This window comes from Acipenser ruthenus, chromosome 52 (assembly GCF_902713425.1).
Source record: "Acipenser ruthenus chromosome 52, fAciRut3.2 maternal haplotype, whole genome shotgun sequence".
NCBI lineage: Eukaryota > Metazoa > Chordata > Actinopteri > Acipenseriformes > Acipenseridae > Acipenser > Acipenser ruthenus.
In genome coordinates, this window is record NC_081240.1 from 6,465,290 (window position 1) to 6,482,414 (window position 17,125).

At 41.1% G+C, this 17,125-nt stretch overlaps 1 protein-coding gene across 1 annotated transcript in view; it reads right to left on the minus strand.

Annotated features, from left to right (window-relative positions):
• Positions 1-258: 258 nt before the first annotated feature.
• Positions 259-17,125, minus strand: part of LOC131722947 (uncharacterized) — a 29,853-nt gene continuing 12,986 nt past the window's right edge. The window contains exons 8-13 of the mRNA XM_059016117.1: positions 8,230-8,835; positions 5,219-5,314; positions 4,793-5,026; positions 4,479-4,638; positions 3,801-3,866; positions 259-1,185 (exon numbers count right to left, since the gene is read on the minus strand). Of these exons, the coding sequence (XP_058872100.1) occupies positions 653-1,185; positions 3,801-3,866; positions 4,479-4,638; positions 4,793-5,026; positions 5,219-5,314; positions 8,230-8,835 (1,695 nt within the window). The 3' untranslated portion in view covers positions 259-652. The remainder of the gene's footprint in view (positions 1,186-3,800; positions 3,867-4,478; positions 4,639-4,792; positions 5,027-5,218; positions 5,315-8,229; positions 8,836-17,125) is intronic.

Below are 17,125 nucleotides of genomic sequence, written 5' to 3' on the forward strand. Positions count from 1 at the left end.
CTCTGTGTGCTTTACAATGCTTCCCTATGCTTTACCAGACCTCTTTGTGCTTTACAATGCTTCCCTATGCTTTACCAGACCTCTCTGTGCTTTACAATGCTTCCCTGTGCTTTACCAGACCTCTCTGTGCTTTACAATGCTTCCCTTTGCTTTACCAGACCTCTCTGTGCTTTACAATGCTTCCCTATGCTTTATCAGATCTCTCTATGCTTTACAATGCTTCCCTATGAATATTAATAAATAAGAAAAGTCAGTTAATCAAATTATTTTTTTTTATTAAATCACATTACTAAAATCTGAAAAAATAAACAAATCAAATATCTTATGGAAATCAAAGAACAAAAACACACACACAATAAAGCAAACTTAAGTTCACTTTTTTAAAAACCATTACAGCACTGACTATTGGATGCCATTTTTTAAATATATTTAAAACATAACAATTAAAAACGAAATTAAATACAGTTATTTCGTATGAAATCCATTTGTTTCTAAAAACAAATAATTCCCCTCGTTTCGTTCTGCAGGTGGCGCCGTTTTACCCCCTAACTTTCATCCAAAGTTGTGTCAGATTGAACATTCCCTTCACCCGAGGAGTGGAGAGGACAGACAGGGAGTTCAATACAAAGGGTTTCTTACAACACAAAACAGTCTAGTTCAGCTGACAGATTGTTACAGAGGAATCATAATAACGAAGCCAAAACCCTGGATAGAGCGGCTCAGTGAATGTGGTTTGGAATCTGTGCAGGAGGGTCATTGTGTCAGAGACGTCATAAAAGGACAGCATGCCGGCATTAAAGTCCAGATACACACCTATTCTGGGGGAGCAGGGGGCAGTTATTGCAGTGTGATTGTTATTGTGCCAGGCAGAGTAACTGGAATCAGAGCATTCCAAACTCCAGGACTTGTCTTTGAATCCAAGGATACAGGAACGATCCCCTCCTTTCCTGCGGATTCCTTTATATGTGACTCCTATAACAGCCCCTCTACCACTCCATTCAATCTCCCAGTAACAGCGAGTCCCAGACAATCCCTCTCTGCAAAGCACTTGGGGATAGCTCTCAAATCTCTCTGGGTGAGTGGGATATCTCTGGGTCTCTCTCCTGCATGTCACCTTTCTGTTCCCTTCAGACAGACAGAGGTTTCTATGCACTGTGTTGGGGTCCAGTATGAGCTGACAGGAATCTGATTGAAGAGGAGAGACGGTTAGAAAAGTCAAATCACTGAGAAAATCAACAGTCATTGTCTACTGCACCCTCAAATCACTCCCTCCTCCCTGCTTCACCAGTCCCTGCACCCTCATCTATGCTCCCTCCTCCCTCCTCTCCTCCTCCATGCTCTCTCCTCCCTCCTCTATGCTCCCTCCTCCCTCCTCTCCTCCTCCATGCTCTCTCCTCCCTTCTCTATGCTCCCTCCTCCCTGATCTCTCCTCCCTGATCTATCCTCCCTGCTTCCTCCTCCCTCTATAGTCCCTGTGCTATAATACCTCCTCTTTGCTCCCTCTTCTGTCCTTCCTGTTCCCTCCTCTTTTTATACTCCCTCCTTCCTGCTCCTTCCTGTATGCTCCCCCCTCCTTCCTGTATGCTCCCTCCTCCCTCTTCCCTGTTCCCTCCACCTCTATGCTCCCTGCTCCTCCTGTATGCTCCCTACTGCTCCCTCCTCCCTGCTGCCTCCTCCCTGCTCTATGCTCTCTCCTCCGTCTTGTTGCTCCCTCCTCCCTGCTCTCTCCTATATGCTCCCTCCTCCCTGCTCCCTCCTCCATCTATATTTAATCCTTCCTGCTCCTGCCTCCCTAATCCCTCCTGTATGATCCCTCCTCTGTCCTCCATGCTCCCTCCTCCCTGCTCCCTACTCCCTCCTATATGCTCCCTCCTTCCTGTTCCCTTGTTTATGCTCCATCCTCTCTCCTGCATGGACCCGCTGCATCCTCTCTCCTCCCTTTTCCCTGCTCCATTCTCTATGCTCCCTCCTCCATCCTCGCTCCTTTATGCTCCCTACTCCCTCCTCTTTGCTCCCTCCTCCCTCCTTTAAGCTCCCTACTCCATCCTCTCTCCACCCTGCTCCCTCCTGTATGCTCCCTACTCCCTGGTCCCTCCTCCCTCCTGTATGCTATCTACTCCCTGCTTCCTCCTGTATGCTCCCTCCTCCCTGCTCCCTCCTCCCTTTTCCTTTCTTTATGCTCCCTTCTCCCTCCTTTATGCTCCCTCCTCCATGCTCCCTCCTGTATGTTCCCTACTCCATCCTCCCTCCACCCTCATCCCTCCTGTATGCTCCCTACTTCCTGGTCCTTCCCCCTCCTGTATGCTCCCTGATCCCTCCTCTCTCCTCCATGCTCCCTCCTGTATGCCCCCTGATCCCTCCTCTCTCCTCCATGCTCCCTCCTGTATGCTCCCTGATCCCTCCTCTCTCCTCCATGCTCCCTCCTGTATGCTCCTACTCAATCCTCTTTCCACCCTGCTCCCTCCTGTATGCTCCCTACTCCTTGCTCCCTCCTCCCTACTCCATTCTCCCTCCTCCCTGCTCCCTTCTCCCTCCTCTATGCTCCCTCCTCCCTGCTCCAGTCTCCCTGCTCCCTTGTCCCTGCTTTTTTTATTGACAAGTATATTTAGACTGTAATAATTAACATTGATAATCAATAGATTTGATCTATAATTCTTTTTTTTTTTTTTTTCAAATTTAGTCGTCGCCAATTATTTTTACCCCGGTTTTCACCCCAATTTAGCATGCCCAATTATTATCTGTATCCCCGGCTCACCGCTCGCAACCCCCCCACCGACTCAGGAAACGGAGGCTGAAACACGCGTCCTCCGAAACGTGCTACTTCCAAGCCGTCATTTTTCGCACTGCAGATCCACAGCAGTGCTACCAGACCTATAGTGCCGGAGGACAACACAGATCTGGCGGCTCCGCTGCAGAGCCACAGGCGCCCTATCGGCCACAGGGGTCGCTGATGCGCGGTGAGCCGTGGATTCCCCTGCCGACCTAAGCCCTCCCTACCCGGGCAGCGCTCAGCCAATTGTGCGCCGCCCCCTAGGAACTCTCGGTCACATAGCCTGGATTCGAACCAGCGATCTCCAGGCTATAGGGCACATCCTGCGAGGAGCGCCTTTACTGGATGCGCCACTCGGGAGCCCCCTGATCTATAATTCTTACTTGAGATTTATTTCTCACTTTGGATAAGTTCTCTCTTTTTATTTTTCTGTCTTCAATAAACTGCTGCTGCTATTAATTAAGCCCTCTTGCTGTTTGATTGTTTTGCTCATTATAATTCCTCGATCTTATCAAACTTCTTCAATTGGAACTAATCAAATGCAGCTCTGCATACAATTACAGTTCACTTAATGTTCCTAAAGGAATATCATCCACTCTTCAAATATTAGTCTAATATTTTAATGAGCAATCCATCCCACAAGTGCAGTGATACTGCAATATACATTTACTACCAGCACAGGATGACTGGGAGGGATAGCTGTTCATTTTACCCCTCAACTGGTTTCACATGCATTGTACATGTATTAAAACATGGGATGATTATCTATTCAGGGACACCAAGATATTTAGGGAGAGAAAGGTCTGAGTGGAAAAACAGGCAACAAATGCCCCTCCCCCAGTCATTCTGCATGTATTCATCTGAACCAATACTTGCTGGAGAGGAGTGTAGATTAATGGCTTCACAATTACTAATAAATAATAATAATTGCTGCCCTCAAGCTCCACCCCTCCCTGTTCTGTAGTGTTAGCTCTTCTCTCAATGGAGTGACACATCTTTCAATGAAATGTTTCAGTGAAAACAGACTTACATTTTAAAAACTCAGCTCTGTTCCTTGGCTCTGGAGCCTGCAGACTGTAAACTGCAACTTCATTCACTGGGCAGAAAAGAGAGAGAAATAGAATTGAAACATGTGGATTAATACACAACACACATAAGACTCCAAACAGCAATCTGTAAAGAAACAAGGCTTATTCACTTCATTTCAGGATGTAAAAATCTGTACTTCAAGATGTTCATGATTACATACAACAGTCATTGTCTGGCCAATCCTCAAATCACTCCCTCCTCCCTGCATCATCCCTGCTCCCTGCTCCCCGCTCCCTCCTCTCTCCTCTGAGTACCTTTCTCCCTCTATGCTCCCTCCTCGTCCTCCCTGCTCCCTCCTATTTCCCTGCTCCCACCTCCATGCTCCCTAATCCTTGCTCCCTCCTCCCTCTTCCATGCTCTCCTTCATGCCCCCTGCTCACTCCTCCCTGCTCTCTCCTTCCTGCTTCGTCCTCTCTGCTCCCTCCTCCACAGTCCTCCCTCCTGTCTCCTCCATGCTTCCTCCTCCATTTACCCTCCTCCCTCTCCCTCCTCCTTGCTGCAATATTCATATAGTCAACAATCTGCAAGAGGTCTTTATTAATGTCTTGCAAGTCCTGCCCCTCCTCAAGCCATGGTCTATTTGAGAAATCTCTACCAAAGGAATCTATTTTACACCAACCTGTTGTGGTTATTTTGACTAATTCCCCCTTGCAGAAGTCCTCAATATGGTCTTTAAGTTCAGATAGAGCTTTCCTCACAGCCCCAAAAGAGATGTCTGTGTTGACAGTAACGCTGGGTAAGTCTCCAGCTTCAGGAGGGGCACAGAGAGACTGGAAATTCTACAACAGGAAAGTGAAGAAAAGGAGTTTTCAGTGAACAGAATGGGGTCCAAAACATTCCTGGGGAAAAAGCAAGGATTCGTTCAATTAGAGAGGTCTGTCTGAAACTGTCGCAGTTAGGGACTTGAGATTTTCCAACAAGCAGTGATGTTACCTGTAGAAAATGGATGTCATCCTCTGTCTCTGAAAGCTGTTTCAGCGCAGCGTTTCTCCTCCTTAGCTCAGCAATCTCCTGCTCCAGTTTCTTCATGCGTCCTTCAGCCTGATTCACTGCAGCCTTCTCGTTAGCTCCAATTAGCTCAATAACCTCAGTGCGGATCTTCTCAATGGATCGGCTCAGATCACTAAAGATCTTCGTGGTTTTCTTTATTTCCCTCTGTGCTGATCTCTGAGTGAAAGAACACAGTAGAGGAGACATGGTTAGAATTGATATCAAAAACACATCAGGCATAGACAGTAAACTTCTGCAGATTTGTTCCATTCCATCTGTTGTTAATAATAATAATAATAATAATAATAATAATAATAATAATAATAATAATAATAATAATAATAATACCCCCCTCTTGTCAATACCCACTTTCAGAGACTTCACAGCCTGTTTCATCTCCTCCACTTCTTTCATTCTCTCCTGGATTCTCTGTTGTATTTCTGTCTGTGTCTCTCCCAGCTGCTTCTGTGTAGAAACACAGTGACACAGTGACATTTCTGATGGGGCATTGAGTGATATCCTGTCACACCCAACACAGGCCTGTTTAAGTATGCTATTGAAACTGACAGAATCATTTTATTTCAAATATATTTTATATTTTCTTGTCCCCTTACCTCTTTACAATGTGTGCAATAATTCTGAGTCAAATATATTTTGACTTCAGTTCTAGTTGCAAGCCATAGACATCTGTAGCACAGGCTAGATCAGACAACATGTGTGTATAATAGTATGATACAACACCATCTAGTGCACAGCTGCCAGCAATACAAAAGTACGCTTGATCCACAGTAACTGTCCACTAGATGGTACTGTTTCATACTAGTAACAGTGAATGATGGCTGATCTAGCATGTGTTACATATTTGTTTTGTAAAGCACCTAGGAAACTGAAGCAGCTTTCTCTTTAATAGATATTCTGATTTCCATTTTTAATCGATAAACACAGATAAAACACCCCTGATACAAAACAATGAAATCAGTGTATACCCAATAAACACCGGAAAAACACTGGACATGGTTTCTCAATTCATGTTGACTTCACCCCTTTCCATGTGAAAAAATACAATAAAATAACCTAAAACCAAACAAAAAAAATCCCTTTCCCAGCGCAGTCGGGCAATGTTCCTCCTTCCTGACTTGAATCTATCATTGATTCATTCTGAATACTTTAAACTGAGTGGCAGCACATTCCTGCATTTCTATTGGAGGATTGCACACGCTTGTGAGATTTAAAACGAGATTACAATTAGAAACGTAGGGTTGTTCTTGCTCGTGGGATTTAAAACTATATTACAGTTCAATAGGGAGAATTCACACACTCGTGGAATTTAAAACAGAATTGCAAATTGTGAAGAAATGTAAAAAATGCCTCAACACACAAAATCCCCAGAAGAATGAGCCCGTGAGCAGAAGGACTTCACTGTGGAAGAGAGCAAAGGAAAGAGGGGATTAGTAGGGTGAGAGAAAGAAATTGTAGATTTCAACAAACCAATTTTCAAATAGGTTATTAAATTTCGTTTTTAACTAACTTAAACATTTCTGTTTTAATCATGTAAAAAATGTTTTTTTTTAACACAGCAGTGCGGAGTAGTGGTTAGGGCTCTGGACTCTTGACCGGAGGGTTGTGGGTTCAATCCCTAGTGTGGGACACTGCTGTTGTACCCTTGAGCAAGGTACTTTACCTAGATTGCTCCACTAAAAACCCAACTGTATAAATGGGTAATTGTATGTAGAAATAATGTGATATCTGAATAATGTTTAATGTGATTTCTTGTAACAATTGTAAGTCGCCTTGGATAAGGGCGTCTGCTAAGAAAGAAATAATAATAATAATAATAATAATAATAATAATAATAATAACACACCAAAAATTCAGCTACTGTTTCTGCCTGGCAGCCATCTTGGATTTGAGTTATGCCCTCTACTGACTTTGAGCCTTCATAATTAAAAAGATGAACACTTTACCAATAAAAACAATTCTTCTCAGCTAGATGGTGGTTATAAATTGAAAGATCAAACGTTTTAAGTGTACAAGCAAGCCTCCCAAAAACACACCCCCTCACTGTGGGCAGACTGGCAAGAATGGCATAGCACGGGCACAGCAGCTCTGCCAGTGCAGATAGATGCGTATGTGTCACTTTTAAAGGCACGGGCACAGCAGCTCTGCCAGTGCAGATAGATGCGTATGTGTCACTTTTAAAGGCACGGGCACAGCAGCTCTGCCAGTGCAGATAGATGCATATGTGTCACTTTTAAAGGCACGGGCACAGCAGCTCTGCCAGGGCAGATAGATGCATATGTGTCACTTTTAAAGGCATGGGTTTTGTTTACTATATATCAAAACATAATTATTAAAGTTTTGTTTATGATCCCTGTGCTGCAATCATTATTACAATATATTAAAGAGGCCCTGCATCATAGAGGCAGTACTGGGTGAAGCTCGCTCCGTCCTCCGGCTGCAGCACCAATTTTCCAAGCGAGGATCATATTTCCACCACATCACTACAAACACAAGCATGGCTGCCTCTTGGTTTAATGAAATTAATAAACACAGAAAAACAGAAGCCCTGTGAATATTGAATATCATATTAATCTTGTATGTTGCATATCATATTAATATTTTACATTGAATATCATAATAATCTTGGTTTTTTTTTTTTGTTTTTTGATTTTTTAAATTAGGTGACTTTGCTGGGAATGTTATTTTTATGTTACCAATTAACCTATCTTAAACAATGAAACTGATCTATGATTTTATTAAGTTGTAAGATACATATAAAAAACACTAGGAATATAAATCATGCTAATTAAACACTACAAATTCCAATGCACCTCAAAACAGCTGAACAAATCCTTCTTACCCTTTGAGGCAGGGCTGAGGTCTTGCACGTGTAAATACTGTGTTTTTGTTTGATTGTAAATAATGTTTTTGCCAATCAAGTGTGTGCTAGATATGACAGGGCATATTCAAATCCAGGATTTTAATGCCACCCAAGTCTAGACAGGAGGTGTCAGGGAGACTGTTCCTGGAGCGGGACCTCCTTTCTTGTTTGGTCAACTTTTATTTTCTAGTTGTTTTCGAGCAGCGTTTTGATTTGAATGTTTCGTGTTTTTTGTATCAAAGAAAACCTCCTGTGTCTCTCCTGTCAATCAGCGATAGCCACACCTGTAACAACACCCCTGTTACACCCTGAAATACATGTTAGTACATCATAGTTTAGATAGAGCAATTAAAAAACTAGGGCTCTTTAAATAGCTTTTAATATACAATTAAAATCAGATCTAATGTGAAACTGTATAACCTAGTAAACAGACATGTTAAATATCCCTGGGAATTCTTATCTTCTAGGAAAGATACAAGGAATTGGTTCAAATCCTTACCTGTTTCCCACTCCTTTCTTTCTTAGCTGAGACTGTATCATGGCTCTTGTGTTCATCTTGTGTACACAACAAGCAAATACATGTCTGATCTGTTCTACAGAAGACCTCCAAAACCTTCTGGTGTTCAGCACAAAGCTTCTGCTCCAGATTTCCAATTGCATTGATCAGCTTGTGCCTCTTGAAAGCAGCCCCCTCATAGTGTGGCTTGACGTGTGTTTCACAATAAGAGGCCAGGCACGTCAAACAGGATTTCACAGCTTTGAACTTTCTCCCAGTGCAGAAATCACACGACACATCTCCAGATCCAGCATAACTTTGAGCAGGAGGAGGATTGAGCACTGTCTTCTTTAATTCCTCTACAACTTCAGCCAGCATGGTGTTTCTGCGCAGATCAGGCCTTGGGGTAAAGGTCTCTCTGCACTGGGGGCAGCTGTAGACACCTGTATGATCAGTCTGATCCCAGTAGTTCTTAATACACCCCATACAGTAACTGTGTCCACATGATGTAGTGACTGGGTCCTTCAATAGCTCCAGACACACTGAACAGCTAAACTGATCCTCTGACCACAAGTTTGAAGCCATTCTTGCTGCAGTGAGACAGAGAGACTGACAATTTCACGACAAACGAAACTTAACTGTGCTGATTTCCTGGAATTGTGTAACACTCTAAGAGGCGGAGTTTGGTGGAGTTTGATCTTCGTGGGCATTAATCCACATCTCAAAGTCCATTAGTCCTCAACCACAAACTGAGCACCAATGGCTTTCTTCTCTCCAGTTCAAAGCAAGCTTGAGGAACAAGGTCTGCTCACCCCCTAAGAGAACGTGAAGGGTGGTCCCTCCAGTCCAGGCGAGGCTGTATATTATGAGAACTTGACATGTTCTAGTGTTATCAGACAGGGTGTGTATGTTACTGACATACTCATTTATTACAGTGCTGATTTCATGAGTTAAAACCATTTTATACAGAACAGACACTCAAACAAAGCTTACAATCAAGGGACCTACTTTTCAAATCTGTGCACTATTTGTTTTATTCATTTCAGACAATGTCTTCCCTCTGATCAGCAGAACATCGCTCTCTCAAGTCCCTTCTTGTTTTGCTGTTGCTGTTTATTTCCACTCTCTTTGACTCAGGTGAAGCCCATTGATCCTGCTGCCCCCACACTGGTTTTCAAATCTGTGCACTATTTGTTTTATTCATTTCAGACAATGTCTTCCCTCTCATCAGCAGAACATCGTCCTCCTAAGTCCCTTCTTGTTTTGCTGTTGCTCGTTTTGTTTTCCACACTTCTTTATTTCCACTCTCTTTGACTCAGGTGAAGCCCATTGATCCTGCAGCCCCCACACTGGTTTCCTCTCCCCGTTCACTTCCTTCCTTCCTGTGTTACAGGTAATAGGACCCCACCTCCTGACCCCCTTCATCAAACATTTCAAAGAGATTTCATTTCAATCAGCCATGCTGCTGTGTTTTCATGAACAGATATAATTGGTCATTTTGAAAACTCTCCTGATAGATAGATAGATATTAATGAACACTCATGGGGCCACACTGAGGTTAAAGGTTTAAATGTCATCATGTTCTTTACATTTCTTACCTGATGAGGATTTTCTCTCGCTGTTTCTGATTAGATTTTATTCACCATTTTTACTAACTATTCCAGCAAAACATTGCTTCTGAAAAGACTCCTGGAGGCTGATTGTGGGGAATCGTATGACTGTTGCACGGGCTGCAGTGCACAATGCTTACCCTGTGGACTTCAGTGCCCAGCGCACCACCAATATGCTTCCCCACCTCGTTTCCCCACAATCAACCTGGACAAGAGTTTTCAGAGGCAATTATTGCTGGAATAGTTAGTAAGCATTTTAAATAAAGATCTAAGCAAAAATCACATTGAATCATTCAGCACACACATACTAGGATATTAAAGATCAGACATGTAATATTTAGAAAATATAGATAATATAAACAATACTTTAATCAACCTATTTTCAATTGTATTGTTTATATAAAAAATATTTACATTCAGTTATTGCTGATCAAATTTAAAACCATTAAATTGTTTTGATTAAAGTGCAAATTGAAAATCATATATCTTATATTAAAACTTAAATACAACCTTATTTATTCATTTTAAATTAGTTTATTTATTTATTTTCATTGTTAAATTAAAATACTTTGACAATCTGACAATCTTTAGCTTGTATTTGAAGACGGTGCTATTATCTTTTCAGACGCATCATTATATTTAGATAGCGAGGGATCTGAGTGGGTAAAATGGACAGAAATGCCTCCACTTCAGTTCTCAATTGTTTTTGGAGGGGAGGGGAGTTTTCTTCTTCAACAAGGAGAACAAGTGGAATAACAAGAACAAGCTTGTTTCCATGTTTAGACTGTCCATTTCTCCTGATTTATCACAGTATTAACAATGTGTTTGACTGCAGTGGTAGAGTGTCTAGTTCTGTTCAGGAATATAAGGATGTAATGAGTTGAGCTGTGTGTAAATCTGTTCCTTATCCAGTAATGAGTTGAGCTGTGTGTAAATCTGTTCCTTATCCAGTAATGAGTTGAGCTGTGTGTAAATCTGTTCCTTATCCAGTAATGAGTTGAGCTGTGTGTAAATCTGTTCCTTATCCAGTAATGAGTTGAGCTGTGTGTAAATCTGTTCCTTATCCAGGAATGAGCTGAGCTGTGTGTAAATCTGTTCCTTATCCAGTAATGAGTTGAGCTGTGTGTAAATCTGTTCCTTATCCAGTAATGAGTTGAGCTGTGTGTAAATCTGTTCCTTATCCAGTGATGAGTTGAGCTGTGTGTAAATCTGTTCCTTATCCAGGAATGAGCTGAGCTGTGTGTAAATCTGTTCCTTATCCAGTAATGAGTTGAGCTGTGTGTAAATCTGTTCCTTATCCAGTAATGAGTTGAGCTGTGTGTAAATCTGTTCCTTATCCAGTAATGAGTTGAGCTGTGTGTAAATCTGTTCCTTATCCAGTAATGAGTTGAGCTGTGTGTAAATCTGTTCCTTATCCAGTAATGAGTTGAGCTGTGTGTAAATCTGTTCCTTATCCAGTAATGAGTTGAGCTGTGTGTAAATCTGTTCCTTATCCAGTAATGAGTTGAGCTGTGTGTAAATCTGTTCTTATCCAGTAATGAGTTGAGCTGTGTGTAAATCTGTTCCTTATCCAGTAATGAGTTGAGCTGTGTGAAAATCTGTTCCTTATCCAGTAATGAGTTTAGCTGTGTGTAAATCTGTTCGTTATCCAGTAATGAATTGATCTTTGTGTAAATCTGTTCCTCATCCAGTAATGAGTTGAGCTGTGTGTGAATCTGTTCCTTATCCAGTAATGAGTTGAGCTGTGTGTAAATCTGTTCCTTATCCAGTAATGAGTTGAGTTGTGTGTAAATCTGTTCCTTATCCAGTAATGAGTTGAGCTGTGTGTAAATCTGTTCCTTATCCAGTAATGAGTTGAGCTGTGTGTAAATCTGTTCCTTATCCAGTGATGAGCTGAGCTGTGTGTAAATCTGTTCCTTATCCAGGAATGAGCTGAGCTGTGTGTAAATCTGTTCCTTATCCAGTAATGAGTTGAGCTGTGTGTAAATCTGTTCCTTATCCAGTAATGAGTTGAGCTGTGTGTAAATCTGTTCCTTATCCAGTAATGAGTTGAGCTGTGTGTAAATCTGTTCCTTATCCAGTAATGAGTTGAGCTGTGTGTAAATCTGTTCCTTATCCAGTAATGAGTTGAGCTGTGTGTAAATCTGTTCCTTATCCAGTAATGAGTTGAGCTGTGTGAAAATCTCTTCCTTATCCAGTAATGAGTTTAGCTGTGTGTAAATCTGTTCCTTATCCAGTAATGAATTGAGCTTTGTGTAAATCTGTTCCTCATCCAGGAATGAGTTGAGCTGTGTGTAAATCTGTTTCTTATCCAGTAATGAGTTGAGCTGTGCGTGAATCTGTTCCTTATCCAGTAATGAGTTGAGCTGTGTGTAAATCTGTTCCTTATCCAGTAATGAGTTGAGTTGTGTGTAAATCTGTTCCTTATCCAGTAATGAGTTGAAAGAACTCAGAAGCCTTGTTGGGATCTTATTGTTTTAAACACGGCACTACATTTGAGTTCTGCATTTGAGTTCCACAGCAAAAGACCCAGTGCATTTATCAATCTGCCCCAATACTTGGCAGTACTTGGTTTGCTCTCCCCACTCACTTCACTGCTGTGTTACAGGTAATAGGACCCCAGACCTCAGTGCAAGACTCCAGAGGGGTCCTGGTACAGGAAGAAACAAAGTGAAGAGAGAGAGGAAACAAAACACAGCTCTGTGGTACAATAACAAGGGGAAATAGTACCAGCATTTACTGGACCTGCTGTGCCAAATGGAAAGTTTACATTGCTCAATAAAATGATTCATATAATCTAAGTGATACAATGAAGACTTTGGGCACCTGTTGCAGCTGGAGAGTGTTTGTCAACAATTCATCTGAAGCTTCAGAAAACCGTACTGTCAAATCCCAGGCTGGGGTTACACACTGTTTATACATAGAACCTTAACAATAGATTTATGCAGAGCCCTCTCCTGATCTAAACATTATTTTTGTTTTCCAGACTTGGTCGTACTTGGTTTCCTCTCCCTACTCAAGTGGGGGGCCCTATTACCTGTGACACAGGAAGGAAGTCAGTGGGGAGAGGAAACAAAGTAACGTTCTGGGCAGGATAAAAACTCAGAGTGAAAATAAAGTAGACTGGAAAAGAAAAAGAAATAACCAGAGAGTGTACTGGTCCTGCTGTGTCACAATAACATGAACTCTGACATCAGTTACATTATTCATAATCTCTAAGAGAAAACCCTTTAGTGCGGTGATACAGTGTAGAGCTGGGGAGTGTCTGTATATCTGCAAGCACTTACTGATGAGACTATGCAACAGGCAGTGCTGTGTGATGCTCTGCGTTACGGATTCTGTCTCCTGTCGGTGAGATGAGATGAGGTTAAAAGCTCTATAACCACGATGGGACCACAGGACCACAGATCTGACACACTTTGATAGAGGGCTGATTAGAGGTGCTTGGTTGGCAGGTGCTTCTGTTTTCAAGAAGGCACAGTCAAGGAACAGTCTCTAAAGTGATGTGACTCTCTCTATGTATGGGCCACTCTGACTTGACTGCAGATTTCCACCCCCAATACAACACAACCTGAAGGAATCAGAGGCTGGTAATCATTGAGGAATGGTCCCGTATCATTCCAGCACAATTTAAAAAGCACCTTGCAGAATCGCTACCTGCCACGTCCAATCAGTGCCGTGCTGGCTGCCCATGGAGGCCCTACACCATATCGACACTGCTGTGGCAGGTGTTTTTGTTTTTTGCACAAATAATGAAAAACCTTTTTCAATAAGCAGATTAATTTAAAATACAAAATAAATGACCCAGACAATGAAGTGTAAATCATGTGTGTTTAATGTGATTTGTCCTGATTTCTTTACAGCTAATATACAGTTTTATATTCTCATGTATTGCAGATTTCTTATCATCTATTCAGTATTTATAACAAACTAGTAAATCCTGTTACTACCCTGTATGACTTGTTCTATAATGCATTATAAACTCATATTTTAAGCATCTATAACGTGTTAATAAACTATTTAGAAATGACACGTTCATGTAAAGTGTCACCATAAACTTCAGCATCAAGTTCAAACGCTATTCAGCCAACAGGATTCTACTATATACAGGAATCTGCTAGAAACTATACTGACATGCCTTTGACATGGCAAGTATTGTGAGCTGCTATTTACACGACCTTACAATGATAGGGATTGGAGCTGACAAAATAATCCCATGAATCTCAGCTGCTGTGCACTTCCATTCGTTATATAGGTTTCAAATGTGCATAAGAACATAAGAAGAACATAAGAACATAACTCGTTTGGTTGTTAGTAGCTTATTGATCCCAGAATCTCATCAAGCAGCTTCTTGAAGGATCCCAGGGTGTCAGCTTCAACAACATTACTGGGGAGTTGGTTCCAGACCCTCACAATTCTTTGTGTAAAAAAGTGCCTCCTATTTTCTGTTCTGAATGCCCCTTTATCTAATCTCCATTTATGACCCCTGGTCCTTTTTTCTTTTTTCAAGTCAAAGAAGTCCCCCGGGTTGACATTGTCTATACCTTTTAGGATTTTGAATGTTTGAATCAGATCTCCACGTAGTCTTCTTTGTTCAAGACTGAATAGATTCAATTCTTTTAGCCTGTCTGCATACGACATGCCTTTTAAACCTGGGATAATTCTGGTTGCTCTTCTTTGCACTCTTTCTAGAGCAGCAATATACTTTTTGTAACAAGGTGACCAGAACTGAACACAATATTCTAGGTGAGGTCTTACTAATGCATTGTAGAGTTTTAACATTACTTCCCTTGATTTAAATTCAACACTTCTCACAATATATCCGAGCATCTTGTTAGCCTTTTTTATAGCTTCCCCACATTGTCTAGATGAAGACATTTCTGAGTCAACATAAACTCCTAGGTCTTTTTCATAGTTCCCTTCTTCAATTTCACTATCTCCCATATGATATTTATAATGCACAATTTTATTGCCCGCATGCAATACTTTACACTTTTCTCTATTAAATTTCATTTGCCATGTGTCTGCCCAATTCTGAATGCTGTCTAGATCATTTTGAATGACCTTTGCTGCTTCAACAGTGTTTGCCACTCCTCCTATTTTTGTGTCGTCTGCAAATTTAACAAGTTTGCTTACTATACCAGAATCTAAATCATTAATGTAGATTAGGAATAGCAGAGGACCTAACACTGATCCCTGTGGTACACCACTGGTTACCTCACTCCATTTTGAGGGTTCTCCTCTAATCAGTACTTTCTGTTTTCTACCTGTTAACCACTCCCTAATCCATGTGCATGCATTTCCTTAAATCCCTACTGCGTTCAGTTTGAGAATTAATCTTTTATGCGGGACTTTGTCAAAAGCTTTCTAGAAATCTAAATAAACCATGTCGTATGCTTTGCAGTTATCCATTTTCAATGTTGCATCCTCAAAAAAGTCAAGTAGGTTAGTTAGACATGATCTCCCTTTCCTAAAACCATGCTGGCTGTCTCCCAGGATATTGTTACCATATAGGTAATTTTCCATTTTGGATCTTATTATAGTTTCCATAAGTTTACATATAATAGAAGTCAGGCTTACTGGTCTGTAGTTACCTGGTTCGGTTTTGTCTCCCTTTTTGTGGATCGGTATTACGTTTGCTATTTTCCAGTCTGTTGGTACAACCCCTGTGTTAAGAGACTGTTGCATGATCTTGGTTAGCGGTTTGTAAATAACTTCTTTCATTTCTTTGAATACTATTGGGAGGATCTCATCTGGCCCAGGGGATTTGTTTATTTTAAGAGCTCCTAGTCCCTTTAACACTTCTGCCTCTGTTATGCTAAAGTTATTTAAAATTGGATAGGAACAGGTCGACATGTGGGGCATGTTGTCCGTGTCCTCCTTTGTAAAAACCTGTGAAAAGTAATCATTTAATATATTTGCTATTTTCTTCATCTATGATTTTGCCATTTGTGTCTCTTAGACATTTAACCTCCTCTTTGAATGTTCTCTTGCTGTTATAATATTGGAAAAACATTTTGGAATTGGTTTTAGCCCCCTTAGCAATATTGATTTCTATCTCTCTCTTGGCCTTTCTAACTTCCTTTTAGACTTGTGTTTGCAGTTCCAAGTACTCTTTCTGTGGGCTTTGTTTTTGGTCCCTTTTAAACGCTCTGTAAAGTGCCTTTTTTCGCTGAATATTTTTTTTAATTGATCTATTAAACCATTTGGCCATTTTGTTTTAGATTTAGATTTGTCTACTTTTGGGATGTAATTGTTTTGTGCCTCTAGTACTACATTTTTAAAAAACAGCCATCCTTTTTCTGTGGATGTTTTCTCTATTTTACTCCAATCTACTTCTGTTAGTCTCTGTTTCATACCTTCGTAGTTTGCTTTTCTAAAATTGTAAACCTTAGCTTTAGTCATTACTTTTGGGGTTTTAAAAAATATTTCAAATGAGACCATGTTGTGGTCTGAGTTTGCCAATGGCTCTCTGACCTCTCTGTTTTAGTTATTCTGTCTTCATTATTTGAAAAGACTAAGTCAAGGCATGCCTCCCCTCTAGTCGGTGCCTTGACAAATTGCGTTAGGAAGCAGTCATTTGTCATTTCCACCATTTCAATTTCGTCCGTCGTGCCCCCCATCGGGTTTTCCCATTTTATATGGGGGAAGTTGAAATCCCCCATTAGTATTGCTTCTCCTTTTCTACACGCATTTCGAATGTCATTGTACAACAGATTATTTTGCTTGGCGTCTGAATTTGGCGGTCTATAGCATGCTATTATTATGCCCTTTGAATTGGTGTCCATTATTCTGACCCATGTTGATTCTGCATTGTTTTCTTTGTCCTGATTTAACACCTGGGCTTCAAGACTATTTCTTATGTATAGCGCTACCCCTCCGCCTCTTCTGTCCTGCCTGTCTTTCCTATATAGCGTGTACCCACTAATATTATATTCGTCTCCATCACTCTCAGACAACCAAGTTTCTGTAACACCTATCACATCGTAGTTACTTGTTAGTGCAGTAGCTTCAAGTTCTAACATTTTGTTTCTGAGACTTCTAGCATTAAGATAAATACATTTAATAGTGGTCTTACCTGAGTTGTTGTCCTTGTTTTGATGTGGTCTCCCTTCTGTTTTTTTGTTATCTCCCCCCTTCCTTTCTAGTTTAAATGCTTCTGGACCGCCTGAAGGATCCTTTGTGTTGAAAGAAACACCTGCTATAGTAAACATGCACCCTGAGAATAAGGCATAGAAACTGAGAACTTTATTTAACCTCAAGTAACACCAGATCTCATGCTTTTCAAA